The following is a 22,923-nucleotide window of genomic DNA, read 5'->3' as shown; positions in this document are numbered from 1 at the left end:
CTTCTTCCTGCAAAGTGACAATTAAGATAAACAAACAAAAGTAACGCCACACTCAGGAGCGTAAGCAGAATTTAATTTCGTTGGAAGTATGGGGGATTTAACTCCCCATCTCTTCCCCGAAAGTGCGTACGTTATCATATAGACTGCTGACATACAAAATAAACTATTTTAAATATAACTTCATTAATCCAAATTTGATGACCTGCAAAATTGGCGTTATTTTCTGGCCCTTAGTCTGGGCTCCACAGACCGGTGTAGAATAAATTCGATGTCACGTGTTCATTGGTGCAGCTAAATTTCATCTTCTTTATGAATCACACCTGATTTTGTCAGTGGTTTTATAAGTTTTTTTAGAAGTTTGTCACTGGCTTCTTGTCCTTTAGGGCATGTTAACTCGTTATCCAATGAAAAGAGCTATTTAGGTGTACTAACCTTTGTTTTATATATGTGTATATTTATTGTAATCTGATAATGACGTAAATTAACACGTAAACGACAATGAGCTGTATTAATTTATGGGAAGAACAATTGACAGAATATTTAATGATTTTATTTCAAGGGACTTAATTATTCCCGCTTAGTTGCCTAGAGGTTAAGTAGGGGGACGACAAAATATTGGTCTGAAAGTTCATGCCTGAGGTAAGGACTTGAACACACGAACTTAAGATTTATCAGCTAGGTATACTACGCACTACATATCTGCAAGTTTCACAGCCACAACAAAAGGTTGTGTCACTGTCAAATTCAGGATCACAAGCGGTTGAAAAAGCAGAAAGAGGGAGAAAACAAATATTTGAAATACCACCACACAGACTCTAGCTAAACAGGAGACTTTGACACCAAAGCCGTTTCAATTTAAGTAAATCCGGAAATATTCTGCTCTAACTTTTCCTGCTGAAGTTGCTTTTAAGCGGTGACAGTTGCCGTTTCCGCATTGCAGTATTTACCGGACAATGCTGATCTGGCACTAAGATATTTAATGTTCAAGAAAACTTGCTCTTTTAGAAATCAAACCCTTAAACAAATGGTTATTACTACTTTATATATTAAGAATGTTTATACTACCTTTACTTGTGTGGCTATGCCAGTGCGAAGTAAAAACAAAAGAATAGGTACCACCCATATTCTGGAATTCTGGGTGGTAAAAAAAGAAAACTTGATGCGGTTTACGAGAGAGCAGTTAAACACGTTACCCCCGCAAAAAATTGACTTTAATTTGAACTTCCGCTGGGGGAAGCCATGCGCCATGGAATACTGACAGCGAGCGACACGCCAGCTACTCAACAAGGCAACCTGGCGTTCGCAAGGGAAATATTTCAAAACTGAACTCCTTTAAAAACTACAAATAAAGTACTGTTTATAACAAAGATCGCAGGCTTTCGCGGCCATTGTCTGAATTAGTTTGACGTCCAAGGTGATATATTCGCCTTGGACGCGGCTACAACCCAGACGCCAAGCTATTACTTACTGTTTAAAACATACAGTAATTTCACAAGAAAGCATGTACAAGGTGCGTGGTCTCGACTGATGTTGTATTTTTACTCCATTCTAAATAAAAATAAAACTTAAGTTAAAATTTCAATCGTTAAAAATGGGTTACTATAAGACTGTATTTTCTTTCTCCGTTTTGTAAACCATAACATAGGAAATATCATGTGGCTTTTGACAATAAATGTAATCAGATTATTTTGCATAACATATTCAGTTTAATACTTGTATTTTTTTTTAAGTTATACTTCTTTAGGCACGTAATGAAATAATGATGAGAGTGAATTTTTACGATACGCTTGCAGCATGTAATAAAAATTGACATTATGAAAAAAGGCTACGTACAAAAAAATTATATAAGCTTATGTGCTGTTAAATCACTAATTTAGTGATTGATATTGAATGCTGGACCATATAAGCAAAAACATTTATTTATTGTGAATATTAGTGATACAAATTTTGTTTATAAACTTTTCCAAGTGTATTTATGTAAGTGTGGTTATGTTGCCGTATGTATAGGTAAAGATGTCAGGTTGCTTGTACGCTTCCATTGTCGCTGCCAGGTAGTGTCTGTATGGTATAGTAGTCTCCTGGCCGTTTTCATGGGAGGTTTGTGAGGTTATGTTCCCTACGTATAATTTATTTTCATTATAAATTTTAGATCATTGCATTACTATTTTAAAAAAAGTAAATTATAAGTTAGAATAAATATTTAACATATTTAATTATTTTTTATTATTTAAAATTTCTCAATTATTTTACTAAATGTAATTATTAATTTTAACTTGTGTTTATATTAATACTGAATGCTGAGAATTAATTGGATTTTTTCAACTTTATGGAATTTATACTTTACGAACCGAATTTATAATATCACTTCAGTCCTTTCATTATTTTATGCAAAATAAAAGTTTGTCTTTACAAAGACCTTAATATTGTTAGTCAACGTGCATAGGTAAGCTATTGTTATTGTAAAATTTTAATTGCCCTATTTATTTTCCACGCGCAGTTAATAAGTGACGTTGCGGGGTTAGGCTTACATACGAATAAATAAATTACATTTTTTGCCAACTATCTTGGCGTATTATTTTTTTTGCAAAAAAAATTACATTTGTACCCTGTGGCGGATTTAGAAGCTGGCGAGGCATGAAATGTTGTGTTTAGAATGTCATATTTTTCTGTTTTTTTTTTTATTTTTATAACGTAATTTGACTAATTTAATTTGCGGGTTTTAAAAGGTTTGTCTATACTAGTCAGCATTCCCTGTCATATGTCATTTCCCTGTTCAAGATGAAAAAATGTAATTTGGCAGGTAGAGAACAATATGATTTATATTGGCAGTGGCCTGCCAAATTCGTTTTAATAATTCGCAACAGAGTATAATGAAAACTTTCGCTTATTTTAATAACAACGTTCATTGAGTCGTGGGTTATTTAACTCACCTTAATGAAATATAAAGCAGATTAAAAAAATTGTGAAAAAGAAAAATTCGAGACTCAGCCATGTGAAACCAGGACAGATAATGCAGTGTAGCAGCACCCAACCACTGTCTTCATTATCTACGTACAAAAATGTGGAATCTACCATTAATACAAAAAAAAATAGAATTTTGTAGTATGTGAAACGTTATAGGTCATAACATAAGTTATAACATTATAAGTAAATCACATACAAATATTTCCACATAAATACCTGTATATTCTTAAGCCAGAGTATATAGACATATAACTATCAAATTCAGACAATATGCTTATAAACATAACATTTTCGGTCCTCGTCCTATTGGGACCAAACAAAAAAAAATAGAAGGGGGAAGGACTTTGTGCAACCCATAAAAACTTAATGTTGTAAAAGTCTCTTATATTTTATTTATGTGTCATTTTCATATCGCAAAGGAAGGGTTCGGCGCTAGCATGACTTATAGTAACAGACGTTGAGTAGTCACGCGAAAATATGACCTATAAGCTTCAATAATCTTCGTTAAAATTTGTAGCATTCCTTTATTCATTGCCTGAGATCGATGGAATCAGCTACCCCGCACTTGACTGGACCAATTAAAACAAAGCTTTTGTGTTTATAGAAAATTTGATATTCATCTAAGGGTAATTATCATGTTGAACATATTTATTTCAGCCATATGAGAGAAGTTGCATTGTTGAAATACTACCCTGGCACAAAAATCGCAATTAATTAGTATCTCTCCTCATAGTTAGGGTTTATGATTATAGAGACCACAATAATCTTGGCGGTCCAGCGACCAGTAAACAACCATGCCACTTGAAACACTTCACAAATAAGAAGATACAGTAAACAAATGGCAATGGATCGATTATAAAGAGACTTGTGAAGTCTAGCCTACAGGTCACTGACCCTGCGATTTTTTCCCCCCACGAACAGGCTACTACATAAACGGTTTGCTTGCCTGAGTTGGGCGCGGACATCAGAAGCTGGTGGCTGGATGGTCGCGCGCCTAGGCCCAAGCCGACTCCGAACTTCCCGCCCGGTGTTACCGACCGCTACTGAACTCGCACCTGCAACTGCTTCTCTCTCTGCTCGCCGCTTCAACGCTCCGAAGCACCGAGCCTAGCTCGCCGGGCCGCCGCCAGGAGCGCTGGCCGCACGCTGCAAGGCGCTGCCAAGCGGCGAGACCGCGAACTAGTGCTCACCCAACCTCCTCACGCAACCATATACCGCTTCTATGATCTCGTGTTCTTGATCATTATTTAAAATAAATTCGTGAATAAATCGTTAATTATTTGTAAAGTATTAAATTTTATTTAATATATATTATTTAAACGTTTTTTGAATCTTAAAACCCAAATATTTTTGTCAAACTTAGCATGAACTAACACCCCATCTACAATGGCACGGAAGCAGAGAGGAAACACGTAAACGGAGACGAATTATCCGAACATTTCACAATCGCGTCTGCTGCTTCCACGAGGCACGGAAACGTAACAAAAGGCCACCAATGAGATTGCATTTCAAGGTTACGAAATTTTTATTTAAGTTTTAAAATTTTTGTGCCTTGAGATTTTAGCACGGGCATTATTTACATATATTACAAAAATAAACGACAAATTAATAATAGAACACTAGATATTATTGTGATTGAAACAATTTTTAACGTATTTAGTACACAAATACAAATGGCTACCACAGCTGTCAAGAAGCTACTCCGCTTATATTGGTCTCCTCTGCGTACCAACTATTGTAGAGACTCTGTTCCGTGAGATCCGTTTCCGTTTACGTGTTCCGTCTCCGTTTCCGAATCATCGTAGAACAGGCCTAAGAGTATGTAATCGTGCTGTAAAAGTTTTAAATTAATCGTTTTTTTGTAACCTTTGACATGTATTACTGAATTTTTTGTACCAATATCATTTATAAATCAATAAAAATATTGTGGCTTTGCTCTTGCGATTTTACAGTATTTCTAAAATCTAACCATTGAAATAAAAGTATGTGATTAATTCCAAAAAAAAAAAAATACTAAATAAATTGACACAATAAATTGTTCAGGAGCACAAAAATGTACTTCATAGCAAAATCACTTAACAATGATTTTTTTAAGTGTATATGCGTAAGCCTTTTAAATTTTTAGTAGAGACAAAGTATTTGATTTTAAAACATCTGTTTTAGAGTGTTCGAGTATATATTTTTCCGTGGTGAAATCACATTTAGATACCTCCTTTTCATTTCATGAGGTAGACAATTTAAAAAATTGTTAAACACGCACCTATTTTATTTTAACTATGTTTATGCCATTGTTTACACTATTTTTTTATTAATTATGGTTAAAACTACGCTTAGAATAATTAAATGATTTCACCTTATTAAAAATACGTCCCATTATTTAAGAATATTTGATATAATTGCATCTTTATTTGATATAAAGTGTACAGATATCAAATGTATTATCCACCATATTAGTTGATTCTTAGTTAGCGTAGTATTACTTAAATAAAATCCCCACATGTTTAAACTCTCTCTTATCCCACACGGATACCCATATAATTTTTCAAAACTACGTAAAAATGGCAAAATCAGTTAACCAAACAAAAATTTAACACATGCCGTTTTTCTTTCTTTTTAACGCAGATGTCAATTCTAAAATAATTATGTAAACATATTTTTATATAAAGTTTTAATATTTCTTGCCAATACTGTTTTACTGGATAACATAACTTTTTATTTTTTGAATAATACTAACCCCTGTAACAACTTAGGGGGTGACATTTCGGAGAACGTTCAGTAAGAGACGGTAGCTGAAGGTATCTTTATTTATTATTTTCAATATCTTAAATTAAGTTTGGTTTAATCAGAATATAATACTTTTTAATGTTAAAATTATATTTACAGTACCTATCTCACCTTTTAAGAACTAGAACTAAAGCATTGTAATAACGAGTCGGTAGATGTTGCATGTTTATAAATCATAACAAATAATTTACATCCTGCTTGATTAGCTTCAGAAATACGACTTTTATAAAATATTGACCGCATTTTTACCTCTTTTTCGTTTGTATATAGTAAAATGGTAAAGAGTTGAACCTGTTGCTATAAAAACTAACGTGACCCCGTTTCACTGCTTTTTTGTCACTATAGAAAAATGTTAAATATACTCTACGTAATTAATTATTTACGTTATTTATGTTAATATTCTTACCATCAGCTTTTTTTGTTATAAGGGTTATAATTTTTTTGTGATAAAATCAAACTTACTCCCAATTCAGACGCTTTAAAGATAAAACTTTAAAAAAAAAAATTGTAACTCTTTATACTTAATGATCATTCTTAATGTCTATCCTTTTGATCTAGCAGATTCGGAAGTATGATTTTTTTTTCTTTAAACCAAACTTAACACCTTCAACGCCCTTAGGGGTTCAGCAATGCAAAAATGCTATTAAGATTAAATTTTACATCATTATTTTTACCATTAAGTAACTTCTTACTTAATTGGTTTAAGATATAAGATATTAAGAAAATAAAAAACATCTCACCTCATTTTCACCCCTATTAAAAGACAAATTTTAAAAAAACGAAAAAAATAAGCAAAACATAAATTTTGATGCAAGTTTTTTAGTTTATTTTTACCTATTTATAAATGAAATGTAAATGATAGTTTCTGTTTTGGAAAAAACACCTACACGTTTTACCATCCTTAGGGATTGAATTTCGCAAAATGGTAAAATTGTGGTTGGTAGTTTTCGTATGTTTAGAATTGGTACCCAAAATAATTTACTATGCTTAATTTCATTGTTATAAATCTTTAAACCGTACCCTTTTTAACCTCTTGGAGTTACTTTTCTAAAAATGTAAAAATTGTGGTCACCATATCTTTTTTCTATTTTGCTGGAGGCCTCCATCTTGGATTCCATCATCTTTGTTTTTGGTGTTTGTTCCTCGGGAACACCAGCATCGCTCTGTTTAATGCACATAAGGACGATGTTCCATTACATGCGAATTCTATTATGATCCTTATCGACATATTTAAATTAAATTATACACAAAATACACTGGAAAAACTGTAATCGAACCATCACAGCTCAGTTCGCCTTTAACCGCGCGGCCATGGAAACAATTACTAGACTGAGAATAAAAACTATCACATATATTAGGACTTGTATTTTTTTTAATTTGAAGAAATAATAAATCTCATCACATGATTGAGACCGAGACACCGAATTTATTTTTTCGATACATGCTACCAAGAGAACTAGTTAACACAAATTACCTACTAGAGAGTGCGGCCGCCATCTTTTGTTTTTTGTCTTGTTACAATGAGTGCTAGTGTCACGTAGTACACATTCCATCTGCTAGAGGGCACCTCCGCCATATTGATTTAATTTTTACCAGCTTGAATGAAGTAAATAATTTGCTAGGGCATTCTCCATCTTGCCAGCTGTCTTGGCCTCCATTTTGGAAATATTTATTTATTAGGCATGAAATTTTGGTCAGTTTCCAAGCTCATAATAAAATCGCTTGTAAGAATAATGATTGACTCGATCGATTCCTGTCCTTGGTTCGATCCCTGGACGTTGCAAAAAAAATGCCTTTTCAGAAAAAATCAATTAATAAGAAACCATAGCGAAATAACCTAAAAGTGACTTAAATTAATATTTCACCAACTTCTAGTTGGCCAATGATGACATATTGACTGCCATTTAGCAAATTAGTAATATTTAAGCTAGAATTTCGGGAAAAAATCCAGAAATGATCAAAAATCGCTCTTTAATGTAATAATTTATTCATTATTTCGGTTCGATCCTTGATGGTTAAAACTAAGTTTATTTAATTTTAATTGTTATTTAAGTGACAGTTTTAATAAATAAAACTTCAAAGTTACATATCAAATAATATTACGTAATTTCTTCGTGTTCAAACAAGCTAATTACTAAAGTATTTAGTGTTTCTCGTTTTCTACAGTCTTCTTAGAAAGCGAAGAGAGACTTTACATACCTTGACATGTGTTTTCAGAGCAGTTATACATGAAGTTGATTAACCAGGTGCATCCAGTCGGCACCAAGGCACGCGAAGTTAGATGACAAACTCGACCAACCGCTTGGTCAGTCTAACACGACCAATTGGTGGCCAGGCTCATCCAGTCGGTGGCTAGCCACTTCCAGTTTGTGGTTAGGTACATTGAGTCCGTAGCCAAGATGCCTTATTTTCGATACATTGTATACATTTTATAAAGGTCATTTAAGATGTCAAATGTATAGACCAGATGTCTCCAAACCACGAGGCCAATCGACCTGACTACAGAAATAATGATCCAGACTCAACGAAAAGGACAACGTGCTCCAAATGTTAAAATTTCTCCAAGGCTCCAATTAATCCAAGTGCTCCAATTTATCTAAGTGCTCCAGAAGTTCCAACTGCTTCAAAGTTCCAAGAGGCTTCAAATTTTCAACTGCCCCAAGTTTTCCAATGATCCAACAGCTCCAATGCTTCAACGGTTCCAATTGCTACAAGGCTCCAAATGCTCCAAGGGTCAAAATGCTCCAACGCTCCAAAGCACCAGAGCTCCAACAGCTGCAAGTGCTACAATACTTCAACAGCTTCAAGTGTTACAATGCTCCAATTGCCCCAATTGCTCCAAACGATTCAAGGCTCCAACTGCTCCAATTTCTCCAATTGCTTCAAAGCTTTAAAGCTCCAACAGCTCCAAAGCACCAACAGATCCAAACCTTCAACAGCTCCAAGTGATTCTATGCTCCAATAGCTCCAAGTGCTCTAATGCTCCAATTGGCCTAATTTCTCCAAAAGATTCAAAGCCTCAACTGCTCCAAATGTTCCGAATGCTCCAATTGCTCTAATTGTTTCAAATCTTTAAAGCTCCAACTGCTCCAAATCTCCAACATCTCCAAGTGCTCCAATGCTCCAAGTGCTTCAACAGCTCTAATACTCCAATTGCTCCAAGTGCTCCAACAGCTCCAACTACATTTGGCTCCAACTGATTTATTTTGCATTTTGATCGAACTTGGCCAGATTGCTTTTATGACTTTATTATTACTCTTCATTTTGTCAGGCATTGGTGAAGATTTTTACATATTTAAGTTAGAAATTTTATTATGAGATCTCGGTATTGGAATGAATTACAAATACACTCATGACTTCATTTATATTTTCAACATGGCCTCCATTTCCTGACCTCCCAAACTCCAAGACCACTTAATACTTGAAATAAAATCCTAAGCAGTACATTTGCCAACTGTTTTTCGCTACCATCTGCAGTTACATTGGAGATAGTGGCAAAGACAATTTTATGCATCAATTCTCACCAGCCTTGGAAACAGAAATCTGTTAATCTAGCCGGTTGATTAGCCCATCTCTAGAAGGTAACAAAAAAACTACTCCTAAATATTACCACGTTACAGTATCAGTCTTTTTTTCAGATAAAGCGTAAAACCTGGTGATGATCGGCAGACACAGTTGCAGCCCAAGACCATTTAAATTTACGGGACCCTAATATTTTGGAGATGTGTCTAACTGGTGGCCTGGAAGAACGGTTCAGGGGGCCTTCCTCTAAAAAAAAAAAATTCTTCACAAAAAATGTTTTAACCAACCGGGAAATTAAATGTTGACAGTAGTTTTAACAATTCAACTTTTAAATTTTGATATTCTTCCCTGATAAATTATACTCGGGGTAGTTTTATAAATGGTTAAGATCAAAGTCTGGTGTAATCGCGTAATTATGAGACCGTAAAATCTTTGAAAGATTGTCTAGTGCGAAAAAATTAAAATTTAATTTAGCTCGAAAGATATTGACCAGCACTTTAAATAACATGCTAATAACAACATAAATATTAATTTTTTTATGACTGTCCATATTTTTCACAGAAAACTAGACAAACAAGGAAAATAAAAATGGAAAGACTGGCGTGGTGCTGTGGGCAGTTATCCGGCCCTGGGAAGACATGTTGATGCACGGCCGGAGGGGCACATTTGGCCGGCTCTGCCAACGACACCCCTCCCGTACCTCTACCCCTAAAGGTATAACTGGGAGTTAGCTAACAGAAGCCACTTTTAGAGACAGTGCTTAGCTACAGACCGGCTGGGAAGACATGCCTCTCCACCCTGCAACAGGGGCACGCTTTCGCCCGCACAAAATGTCCGAATAACACGTCACTCATTCCATATCTAAGGTAAGTTACCCCAGTGCACTCCTGCCAAATTGCGTCAGCCGGAGGACTCAGTGATCTTTCGGCTGCGACACAGCCGAGCACTGCACTTTTGCACTCCATAGATTAGTGCGCCACAACCAACTGTCTTACACCCCAGAGGACTGAAGTCCTCCGGAATTACGGGTCGAAGTCCACACACCGAACTGATTCAACGTGTTTAGGGGCTAGTCTAAGAACCCTCACCCCCCGCCCTCATGGCTTGCCAACAATTATGTCAGGCAGACGTCGTCGAACGTAAAAATTCCAAGTTTTTGAGGCTCTATCCCTCTTATCTCGAGCATGCACCCATAGGTCAGGTGGGTGCATCCATGTTCGACAAAAAAAAAACCAAAGAGTCGAATGTCTTCACCTGGCAGCTTGACCAACATACATCTTGGATGCATGCATCTTATTCCCAGGAGTCAAGTCCCTCCAGCTTCAAATACTGCAGGCTTGAAAGGGTTCAGTGGCAATCCTAGACTTTGCGGGGCCCTGGGCTATTTACTCTTATGGAGGCCCTCCCCCCAGGAAATTAAAAAAAAAATACTATTTCAATATCCTTTTTGAACCCATCCTGGAACATAAATTTTTACGTTGGTTTTGCTAATTTATCTTAAAAAAATTATATTCCTTTCTGATAAATTACCTTCGGGTAAGTTTTATAAATGCTTATGATCAAATCCGGTATAATTTCGTCATTACCGTGGCAATAAAATATTTAAAATAATGTTATATAACGAAATAATGAATTTAAATAAGTATTTAACAGCACATTAATTTACTATATAACCAAAATTTAATTTCCTTTTTCCAATTAACTTTTATATTTTTAACAGAACACTAAAAAGACAAGAATAAATAAAAAATTAAAACACTGGCATGGGGCACCGATAGGCGCGAGCACAAAGCAAGGAAGATAAAAAAGTCGAAAGTCAATGCTTTAACTAATGCTCTTATTTTCTTTGTATTTTAGCGAACAGTGCGGTATTTATAGGCAACTTAACAACCTAAAAGTCAGTTTCAATTGAAAAAAAACACATAGGCCTTCGTGCAAACTTCTGCACAGGTGCACATGGTAGCCATGTTTAAATAATTCCTACCAAGATATTTCAACATTGTAAAAAATTATTCCAAAATATTATATTTTTTCATTATACTCAATACGCCACTCCGTAAATACACCATTCAAAAATTCTGATATAATGATGTTTGTAAAATTAATTTTTGAAGTCATATTTCTTTAAGTGCGTTATGAACGATTGATGAGAGTGAATTTTTATAATGTGCGCAACATACAAAGAAATTTTAACAGGATCTAATAAGGCTTAATACAAAAAGTCTTCATACAAGTAACAATTATATATGTTCTTTCAAATCTTATACATTAGTGATCGATATTTAAAACTGGTCTATATCATTAAAAACATTTATTTATTGTGAATACTCGTGATGGATATTGTGTTTATAAATTTTTTTCAATTTATTTATATAAGAAATGTTATGTTACCGTATGTATAATTTATTTGCATTTTAAATTATTACATTATTATTAAATAAATAATTAAAGTTTGTACATTTAAATATTTTTTATATATTTATTAATTTTCATTATTAAATAAAAATGATCTCTACTATTTTACTAAATTAAATAATTAATTCTTTACACGTGTTTATATCATATTGAGTAGGTAATGAGTATTTATTAGATTTTTTTAAATTGATTGAATTTATACTTTACCAACCGTATTTATAATATCCCTGTAGCCGTTTTATTATTTTACTTCAAATAATTTTTTTTCATGCAAAATTAAAGATAGTTTTTTACTACGTCAAGTAAGTATAACATCTAACGCGCTTACCTAAGTACACGCACACATTTTTAAAGTAAAACTTCTTTGTTGAGGGGGCTACAATTTTCACGCGTTACGGAAATTCCGATCGCATGAGGAGAATATAGTTAGGTAGGATTTGGGGGAACAGGTAAAGGAGGATAGTGCGTCAGCGGCGACGCTACTCCAACGCATGCACAAGCGGTCGAATGGGAATATGACAAGGGGGGATAGGTACGTAGCGTAGCATGCTATATGCTAGTTGTAACGGCTGGAAGGGTGACGGCGGGGAAGAGCTAGAAATGACGCAGCAGTGATGCTACGGAATTTTCGCAACACTGCTTGTGTTTGTCTACTCCTCACTTTTCGTAATTTATTTTATTTTATTTAAAGTATCTACGATTTATTTATTCGGGTGCAAAATAGTTATTAATTTGTGCAATTAACACTTTTATTATGATTTATTTTTATGTGAATAGTGTGATTCAAAATGTAAAAAATACGTACAGACTTAATAGCTTAGCTTAATAAGTGTAACTAATTTATTTTGGGTATGTGAACACTGTTATTTGAAATGTCAAAAGGACTTACGGACTTGTAATATAGACTTTATAAGTGTAATTAATGTTCCAGTATAGTGTTTTTTTTTTCATTTGAGATCGTACCCGCATCCTTCCTCTTCTCAATTATTATATCTGGTTCGATTTAAAAAAATACTAATCTTCTCTCTCCATCTCTACCTATATATTAAAGGAAGAAGTTTCACTTCTTTCGCGTGTGGACTCCACGTCCACACTTTTTTTTAACTTAAATTATTATGTTTGAGCAAGTTCAAAGTTTTCTTTATATTTAAAACATACTTTTTGATGTTGGCATTTATGAACCGCATAATTTATTTAGTGGCGATATTCCGCCTGTTCAGCTGCGCCCAGAGCGTGTGGCCCTGGGGGATTGGCCGGTCAGCCCTGCTGCAAGGGCTCCTCCTACTCACTGCAGCCACGTCACCGCAGTCCGTGCCATGTTTGCAGCAGCGAATAGGCGGTTGCGTGGAACGGTTGTCCGGTCGAGACAAGCCGCTGCACGCAGTGAGTCAATGGCGTTCGAAAAGGAGCTTGTTTCACAAAGGTAAACACAAATATTGTTACTTACAACTATTAAAAAATCAACTCTTGTAATCACATGTTGTTACAAGCTGGTGTTTCACCTGAAATTTCAATAGTCGTCTCTGGCCAGTAAACGTTTCAGTTTTCGTCTGACTAGTACCAACAAGATTTGGCAACTTCGCCACACTTCTAACTTTAAATATTTTGTAACATAACCACGCTTGTAAAGGTCGGGCAACAGTCGCAACAGCATTCGCGCGGCACACACGCACGGAATTTGAATTTACACAAACAAATAGTAGCTGCTGCATTGGAAAACAGCACATGCACAGGAAAACAGCACACGTTCGATTCACAGAAATTTGTTCAACTGCTAACTTATTTCTGTGCTGTGCGCCGATTTCCGTGCGCGGAAAAATAGCATAAACTACGTCATCGGCATAGAAAAAATAACGATTTTTTGATATGTGAATTCCAAAGATGTGTAGTGTAAATTTACTTGAATAATTATGTTATTCATTTGCAAAGTAAAGCTTTGTAGTTTATTATTCTTATCGTTAGAAACAACATGGCGAAACTTAATTCTTGGATTTAGGTAAACAACTGATATATATATATATATATATATATATATATATATATATATAATAATAGGCGATAATACTCAAAAGTCTTAAACTGAAATTTCCGACACAAGAGCATCAGGAAATGCAGTTGAATGTTTCAAACCACTGTGTTGGGTGCGAATGTGGCTTCAAATTATATGCTTTGGTGTGCAAATGTGATGTTTACATACTGTTTGCGTGATATCGCGAATGAAGCATAAGGTTTATTAAAAATGTTTTGTAAATATAAACTCATTTTATTAATCTACCTGTAAAAATTATTACTCTTTAGTTGCATTATAAATTTGCTTATTATTTTAGTTTACTTCTGTGTGTTTTTTAACTCATTAGAGAAATACTTAAACCACAACTTTTTCCTATGATTATTATTGATAAACTTGTATGTATAATCTACATAAGATGTGAGTTTAGAAGTCAAACAACTGTCAACTACAAGTTTATGAGATGCAATGGTTGATAAAACAGGTATTTTTTAATTAGCTAACAAGTTAAGCTTTTGTAAATTTTGTGGACATTCCCTTGTCATTTCAAGTATACAATAGTGCTTTTGTGTAACACTTGTACCTGGATATTTCCACAAATAGGTAAAATTTTACATGTAAGTTACAAACTTGTAGGCCAACTTTTGTGAAATAGGCCCAAGTTCTTGCAAACAGACAGAGTAAGGCACTATTTTCGTACAAAACGTTGTTTGTAGATTCTGCACATTGCATTCAATTTTTCAATATGGTCAGCTCGTCTCTGAGAAATGGTAACAACTCGTCCAGAGCTGCTGTATGCAGTTTTAGTCATGAAATGAAGTAACGTTACAGGCCTGGGACGTGCCTGTAAGCGAGGAAAGTTCCAAACAAGCTGCCAACAAAGTCTTAGATCTGCAAAAGATCCTATAGGTCTCTGGGAAAGGTGCTTCTGTCTACTGGCACAAAGTTTAACTAAGGAGAGAACACCAGCCTAACAAAGGGTAAATCGCCCTTTAGTAACCAAATTATATAGAAAAATAATTTCAAAAAAATTTTAAAATTATATAAAATTAGAAAAAAAAAGTGTCGAAATTCCTAATTTCCGGCACATACTCTCCAACTGAAAGGCGGAGCCAGGGTAAACAACCAACAGTGAACATAAAATGATTGAAATCTGGCATACTTACCCTGTACCAGAATCGACTTAGTTAAACTACTTACAATACCTGATGAACTAACTAGGTAACATGGCCGTACAAAACAACTTTAAAAACTAACTCACATGTTTATTCATTGTTTACACATAACTTTATGAACTAGGTATCATCATTCTCTTATGTATTAAGTTACATATTTATCTTATGTTTTAAGTGCTCTTATGTACTAAGTTGTCTTATATACTAAGTGGATTTTACAGACTAAGTGGTTTTTACATGCTAAGTGGCTCCACTTAAAAATAATTTCTTATCCTAAAACATTCTTAATACTAAACATCTGAACTGTAAACACTCTTACAAACTAGTACCATGTATTTTTATCACTTATAAATAGAACCTAGGATTTTTATATCTTTCAACACTGCGTGTTGCAGATGGCATGCCGAAGCTTTGTTTAAGACTCCTCGAATAGGAGTAGAGGGCTGCACCTAATTTAAGTTGGGATGCACTTTCTTTAGATGCGAAATGTGCGTGCGCGTTATGTACGCACCAGAACTTGGGTCGGCTAGGGCGACCGTTACTGGGGTTAAAAAGCGCTGGATTTGCCACGAGCCATTCCAGCGATAAGCAAGTTTGGCTGATCGCTTGTCGATCGCCTTACTTAGTGGGTGTGATCTGCACAACACCATATCACCTACCCTGTATGGATTAGGCGAACGTTTCTTGTTGTATCTCTGCCTGCTTGCCGCATGGGCTAAGTTCAGGTTATGCTGAGCTCTTCTCCAGACCTCTTTTATTTTGCGAGGATTATCTGGGAGAAGCTCTTGTAGTAACCAGAGATTAGAAAGTGGATTATTGGGTTTATACGTGAACATGATTTAAAATGGTGTGGTTTTGTGTCCCTCATGTCGAGCATAGTTGAAATCCATTTGTAACCAGACCAAATTAGTGTCCCATTTATCCTGCGAGTTCGCATGATACGCTATTAAAGCGGATCGGAGGTTCCTATTAAAACGCTCCGCATGTGAAGGCTGTGGATAATAGGGAGAAATAATTACGTATTGAATGCCATGGGAAAAGCACATATTCTTGAAAAGTTTGGATATAAATAGTGATGCGTTATCTGACACAATTATTGAAGGTAAGACAGATATTTTAAAAATGTTATTTTAAATGCTAGTATTGTGGTTTCTGCGGTGGCTCGCCGGAGGGAAATAAGCCATACAAATTTAGAAAATGCATCAATAGCTACAAGAAGCATGGTGTGTCCAGTTTTAGAACGGGGGAAGGGGCCAACAAAATCTATAAATATTTTTTGCATAGGCCTTTCGGCCACATCTGATGTTAAAAATCCAAATTGGGTTTTCTGTGCTGGTTTACTCAGGGCGTATAATTTACATAATTTTACCTTCTCAGCAATGTCTTTATGCATTCCATCCCAAATAAAATGGCAGCGTATGCCGTCAATTGTTTTGTATGTGCCCAGATGTGCTCCAATGTGTGAGCTGTGATAATATTTAAAAACCATGTCTCTTAAATTCTGAGGAAGGGCTATTCTGTAAGTTTTGCATTGTGCTGTTCGTCGATACAGGATACCATTTGAAATTTTGTAGAATTTTGGCGGTGTACCGGATTTTATTTGCTGAATAATATCTGAAATGTAAGGATCTGAATTTTGGTGACACTGTAAGTCTGAAAACGCTAAAGGAAAATCAGTGAGTAGAGCATTACATGAAACTAGGGGTTCCTCCTGAAGATAAGATTTGGAGGGATTCTCGAACATTCGAGAAAGAGCATCTGCTACAATATTCTGCGTACCTCTGATATGTTGAATAGTGAATTAAAGTGAGGAGATTTTTGCTATCCACCTGCCTAGTTTTCCTAGTTGCTTGGGGTGAGCCAAAAGCCAAGCAAGGGCCTGATTGTCGGTTTCTAATAAAAATTCCCTGTGTTCAAGGTATTGCCGAAACTTGTCGATTCCGAATACAACTGCTAGGCACTCGAGTTCATAAACTGAGGACGATTTCTTCTCTTGATGAGTTAGGGTGCGAGAGGCGAAAGCTATTGGTTGCCTGTGGCCATCGAACTCTTGTGATAGAACTGCGCCAATGGCGACACTCGATGCATCAGTCTGTAGTATGAATGGTTTAGTGATATCCGCCATTCGAAGAACAGGTGGGCTGGCTATAGCTTGTTTCAAATAACTAAAGGCTTTGTCTTGTTCAGGACCCCAATTGAATGATGCGTTTTTCTTCCGAAGAGCATTTAAAGGGGCTGCATGTTCTGCAAAATTTGGGAAGAATTTGGCATAGAAATTAGCCATTCCAATAAATCTAGAAATTCCTTTTGGATCTTTTGGAGGTTGGAAATCCGCGATGGCTTGGGTGCGGCTCGGGTCAATTGTTACTCCTCTACTGGAAATTATGTGTCCTAGGAAAGAAATTTCAGAAACTACGAATTTAACCTTCTTTGTGTTTACTGTCAGTCCTGCTTTACGCAGCCGGGTGAGAACTTCAGACAAATGAGCTAGGTTGTCTTCAAAAGATTCGGAATACACAACAACGTCATCCAGGTAGTTAAATACAAATTTAAATTTTAAATCGCCAAAAACTTGGTTTAGGAGGCGAGTCAGTACCTGTGCGCATGTGGCTAGTCCAAATGGAACTACTTTATATTGATACAAATTCCAGGGCACGCAAAAGCCGGTGATGTGTTTTGATTTTGGTGTTAATGGTATTTGATGGTAAGCCGAATTAAGATCAAAAACGCTAAAATATTTGGCTTTGCTAAACCAATGGCAAGCTGAATTCAAATCAGGTAATGGTACAATTTCTATATCTATCTGTTTGTTAATTTTTTGAAAATCCACAACTAAGCGGTGACCTTGACCTTTAGGGACCAAAAATGCTGGAGAGGAAAAACTGGAAGTCGATGGTTCAATTACATCCTTGTCCAATAGGTAGTGTACGTGTTCGCGCATGATTTTCATTTTGGGACCCAATAATTGATACGGGTGACACCTGACTGGGGATTTATCCAAAAGTTTTATATCATATTGCACTAAGTGAGTGCGACCTAGGTTTTTTGTCGAGACATCTGGGAAGTTATGACATAGATTTTCCACTGCTTTTCTTTGCGATGTGTCGAGGTGTATCAGGGATAACTCACATTCATCCTCAGCTTCGGTATGTATTGCATTCACATTACTCTGATGCTGGATTTTAGGTGAAACAAATGGGATAACAACAGATTTATTAAATTTGAACTTGAAATTTCTTGCTCGCAAATCAATTACCAATCCTGTTTTAGAAATGAAATCCTATCAAATAATTAGATCAGTAGCTAAATCCTGTGCAACTAAAAATGGAAACATCCAGGTAAATAAATCAATTTTAACTTTAATGGCGGCTACTTGGTTAACCTTTAGTGGTTGCTCTGATGCGGTGAAACATTTTATTTTTACTGGTTTAATTTCCTGAACCAATTTCTCCTTTTGTAAAACATGTTAAACATTTGCTGAAATAAAACTTCGAACTGAGAATGTATCAATCAGTCCTGGAATTTTATGTTTGCCAATTACAGTGCTCGCATAAGGTAATACTGTTGGTATATCTGCGAAGATTTTATGGCATGTCCTTTTGCCTGAATTTTAGGATTTATGCAATTTTCACAATGTGTCCTAGGGTCGGTAGAATTTTTTACCTTATTTGAATTTGTGTGCATTTTTCGTTTTTTCCTTCTACGAGACTTGTTTGACTTTTGTGACCTATTTGAATTTTTTGTGTATTTTTGTTGTTGTTGCGTAGTGTGATTACCTCTTGGGTGGTAATTAAATCTGTTATTGTATCTACTCGGTGCATGTGGAGTAGTGACTGTATTGCAGAAATTATCCGAAGATGATTTTTGTTTAGGTGGCACAGAGAGATTGCTTTCTGGCCACATCGTTACTCGTTTTTTGGGTTGTTATTGCTGTTGTGATTGTTGTAGTTGTAATAATTTTTCTGTCTGTATTTTGTGCGGCATTGTTCAATCACATGCCCGGTTCTTTTACAGAATTTACAAAATGGCATCTGTTGCTGGTTATGATTATATCCACTCTGATGGTGACTGTAATCATTTTGTTTTGTTTTGTGAATTGTGTTCATGTTCTCTTTTCTTGGTTGCGGTTGTGACACTGACAAAATGGGGTGTCGATCAAGGGAACTCGGGTACCGATTTCTTTGGTAGTCGGTGAATTCTACATTAGTGGCATGTACACACAAACGGTCCAGCTCCGCAAATGTATGTGGTCTGCTTTGAAAAACAGCTCGCGATCACTCTGCAGGGTTAATTCTATCTAGGATGTTAGAAACGATTTCGCACTCTGAAGTGCCTAATCGAAGGACTCGAGCGGCTTCCTTAATGTCAGCAATGTATTTGCTTAATGTTTCGTCTTTCTGTTGAAGTCTGTTGTACCAATCAAGTCGCAGGTTTGTGAGCATGCGCGCCAGAATAAAAAAAAATCTAGTATGTCAGCATGGTACTGATCAAAGGTTAGCTTATTTTCTATGGCCAATGAGGTTCGTTCGCTGAGAGGTGGGTGAGTAAAGGGAAAAACTATCTCAAACAATAATTCTTTGTCTGGTAGGTTACATTTTTGGTGTAGTTTGAGTCAATGTCGCAAAAACTCAATCAGTTTTTTTAGGATCCAATCCATTGGTTTCCGGGAGATTGGTGAGTAGTCTTTCTGCTGGGTGGGCGATTTTGTTGTAGAAATAGGTTGTTTGACCTTGGCCAGGTGGTGGTGGGGGTGATTTGGTGCAGGATTAGGGTTGCGTGGAGGGAGGGGTGCTGCAGGTGCCAGAGGGAGGTACGAGGTTGAAGGACTGACTTGGGGAATTTGTGGGTCTGGTTGGGGAATAGCTGTCATGGCGGTGGACTATGCAAGTGAAGTCGCGGTGCTAGATGCACTTACCTGAGGTAGGGGTGAGATTTGCGTGCCAATGGCCGCAGAGGGAGTGTGGAGTTCTGGGGTGGTCTGGAAGGATGAAAACGCTGACTGTAACTGGTAGTATGGGTTAAACATTCCCGCCATGTTTGGTGGAAGGTACATTGGTTGGTGGGGTGATAGGGGTGCGCAATGACTTCGGGAATAGGTCGAGTGTAGGTGACCTTGGTGACTGGCTGGGGTACCGGCCTCGCGATAGAGGCGGAGGGAAACCACATGTGGGTTAATGGGTGGCCAATAGTAGTGATTGCCGGAAACGGGATTGATGTAAAGGAAACTGGTGGCGGCGATGAAGGCGGAGGCGGCGGCGATACTGGTAATGGAGACACCAGAGTGACCTTGGTCTGTAGTCCCGGTATTTCTGTAGGCGCCGTTTCAGGCTGTGTACTTGTACCAGGCATCTGTTCCTGAGGGATGGTATTTATGTCAGTGATACTCTCAAAGAGTGGTTCCTGTATGGTGATGAGTTTTGCACTCAACTTATGTGTGAGGTCAGGTATCTGTTGTAGGCATTTGTCAATTTCTTTGGTGTAGATACCATTCAATTTACCGCCTGTGAAAATGGACAGGTTGTCGAATCTAGTGGCAACGTGGTTAAGTCGTGTGAGGATTCGTAGTATGTTTGTTTTGTTTGTTTCGTTGTGCACATCATTAGCATAAGCGCTTATGTCTTGGAATTTACTACAGACAATATTGAACTCCTCTAGTGGGTCCAAATTTACATTCCAAGCAATTGGCTGTACTTGTTTCTGGCAAACGGCTCTGAGTCGTATCCTGAGCTCTTGGGCATCTCCTGAGGTCGGTTGTCCCCGGAGTGTGAGCTCATAAATTATCTCGTCCTTAAGGAGATACTCCGGAGTGATCATGATTAACTATGTTTAAAAACTCTAAGAACCTATAACTCTTACTCTAGGTTGACATTCAATTAACACAAAAAACTCTTAACTTAAACTTAAATTAACACTAAAACTATTTGGTTGCGCCCTGACTCTGCATAATCAGTGGGTCGCGTACTTATAACTCTATGCATTCCCGCCTACGAAAAGGGTAATGTTCTCTCAGGTGAAGGACGGTGAGCAGAGGGGGGAGTAAAAGGCTTCGTGCTATCACGCACGCGTGGTAAGATTACAGCTGTCAAAAGACGCGGCGGCCCTCGGCCGTTGGGCGGGGTGAAAGGGGGGGGGGGGTGTCTGTGACCTTTTGTGGAGGCACGTCTGATAAACGCGCTGCTGTCGGGACAGCTGGGCGACGTCTTGCGTGAAAGTTAGATTAATATAACTTATAAGGGATTAAAATTAAACTTACTTATATTCGCGCTAAAAAATATAAAGATTCTTGCTCAAATATTTATATTAAAAAAAATCTAATATCTAAAAACTTAATTTACTTTATGTTATTTTTACTGGGATTGTTTAGAGATGAAATCACACACTAATAAACTAGAAACCCCAGCTCTGCTACCATTTTTGTGATGGGGATCCCTAAGGTTTCACAATGTTATTAGAAATGAACAGAAACAAGGTGTGATTCCGTCTGAATATAATTATGTCAAATTTATCATAGGAAAATTAATAACAGAAATTAAAAAATATAGACATTCAATATCAAATACTTAATTAATTATCTCTCAGATATATTTAAAGATAAATATGGGCTAGCCCTAATTTAAATTATAAAAAAAGGTTTAATTAAAAAATACATAAACCAATAAAAAAATACAAATATGTTTAAACTATCACAGTATTCTCAAAGTCCAGATGTAGCATTTATCTGATGAAATTCGTCTAACGGAGTAGTTTAAGAAAGTTCAGAAAAGGTTAAAAGATACAGAAGCAACGGAGGTCGGGGCTTCGCATCCCGGAGATCCATCGGGAAATGATGCCAGGGCGCCTGTGTGTTGTAAAGGAAGGTTGATGAAAATGCAAATTCGGCGTCCGGCTCTCGGAACCTGTCTGCGAACAGTCCAAATCAAAACTGATCAGATCTTGTACACAGACAGTATACGGGGCAGAAAATGCCCGGAAAAGTTAATGGGAGGTTGAGGAAAGTCGCGGATCGTCACTCACCAGACAGGGAAGTTGGATTCTATTTACCGATGCATCGCCAGCCAGGAACTGGATCCCGCGAATACGCGGCTGGGCGCAGGCGTTTTCTTCATTTAAAAAAAAGATTTAAAAGAAAACTAACTATTATGTTTCTTACTGTGCAGACGGACTAAACTACATAAAGAAGATTATTTAAGCGACTACATAGTCGGTTGCGGCCGGATGGAAGTCTTGCAGAGTCTCGCCGATTCGCCGATAATCGCAAACGATCCGTCTGCACTCGCGACGCGAAGTGTCTCGCGAAGAACCGCGTCTGTTAATTAAAAGTAAAGGTTAAATCAAAAGTGGGGGGAGGGACTGGGATGTCCGGACCGAAAGGTTCCGAAGTTCCCCGAGTGGGCATCATAAAAAACTCTGACTTTGATGTCTCGAAGTTGGTAGCACTGGCTGACTTTAGCGCTACCTGTTGAGTGGTGTCTGAAATAAAAAAGAATCGACTCGCTCAAGGCGTCTGCTTAAACTAGGGGTTAAAGGGCGCAGTCAGGAGCTGCACTCTGGCGGCCAAGATAATAAGTTACTGTTTCTGCCGCTAGATGTCGTGGGCGGTCAAACTTTGCACACACATTTTTTATGCCAGTCGCCCTTGGAGGCGGTCGCTGTCTGCTGGGGTTTATGACCGGTCATTGGTCTTAGGCGAATTATTAGAACCGAGAGGGGAGGGGGGTGAACAAAAGTGCAACGACGCTGGGAACGAGCGTCCATGATGTGACTCTCAAGGAGTGAACCTAAGACGTTTGCGTGACGTCTCTGAGAAATGGTAACAACTCGTCCAGAGCTGCTGTATGAAGTTTTAGTCATGAAGTGAAGTAACATTACAGGCCTATAAGTCTTTATTAAGGAGTTTTTAAGGATTCCTAGTGAAATGTAAGGACTTTTAAAGTCCCTTATCAATTAAAGAAAAATTAAGTTTTTTTTAAAGATATTAAGGATGTGTATGAACCCTGTGTGGTGTACTAAATGAGAACCGTAGTAACTAAGCACAAATAACTCAGTCATTTGACT

The 22,923-nt window shown here is 36.9% G+C and overlaps 1 protein-coding gene across 4 annotated transcripts in view; it reads right to left on the bottom strand.

The window, feature by feature from the left end:
- Positions 1–22,923, bottom strand: part of LOC134529251 (uncharacterized) — a 1,084,551-nt gene that overhangs the window by 792,312 nt on the left and 269,316 nt on the right. The window contains exon 1 of one of the 4 annotated variants that reach the window (XM_063363154.1): positions 3,911–4,035. The exons of 2 other annotated variants lie outside the window; for them this stretch is intronic. In XM_063363154.1, the coding sequence (XP_063219224.1) occupies positions 3,911–3,929 (19 nt within the window). In that variant the 5' untranslated portion in view covers positions 3,930–4,035. Of the gene's footprint in view, positions 1–3,910; positions 4,036–22,923 lie in introns of those variants that run through there. One more of the 4 variants, XM_063363153.1, reaches the window with a different exon arrangement.

This window comes from Bacillus rossius, chromosome 2 (assembly GCF_032445375.1).
Source record: "Bacillus rossius redtenbacheri isolate Brsri chromosome 2, Brsri_v3, whole genome shotgun sequence".
Taxonomy (NCBI): Eukaryota; Metazoa; Arthropoda; class Insecta; order Phasmatodea; family Bacillidae; genus Bacillus; species Bacillus rossius.
Note: the sequence above shows the minus strand (reverse complement) of the source record. Positions and strands in the feature narration are given on the sequence as shown.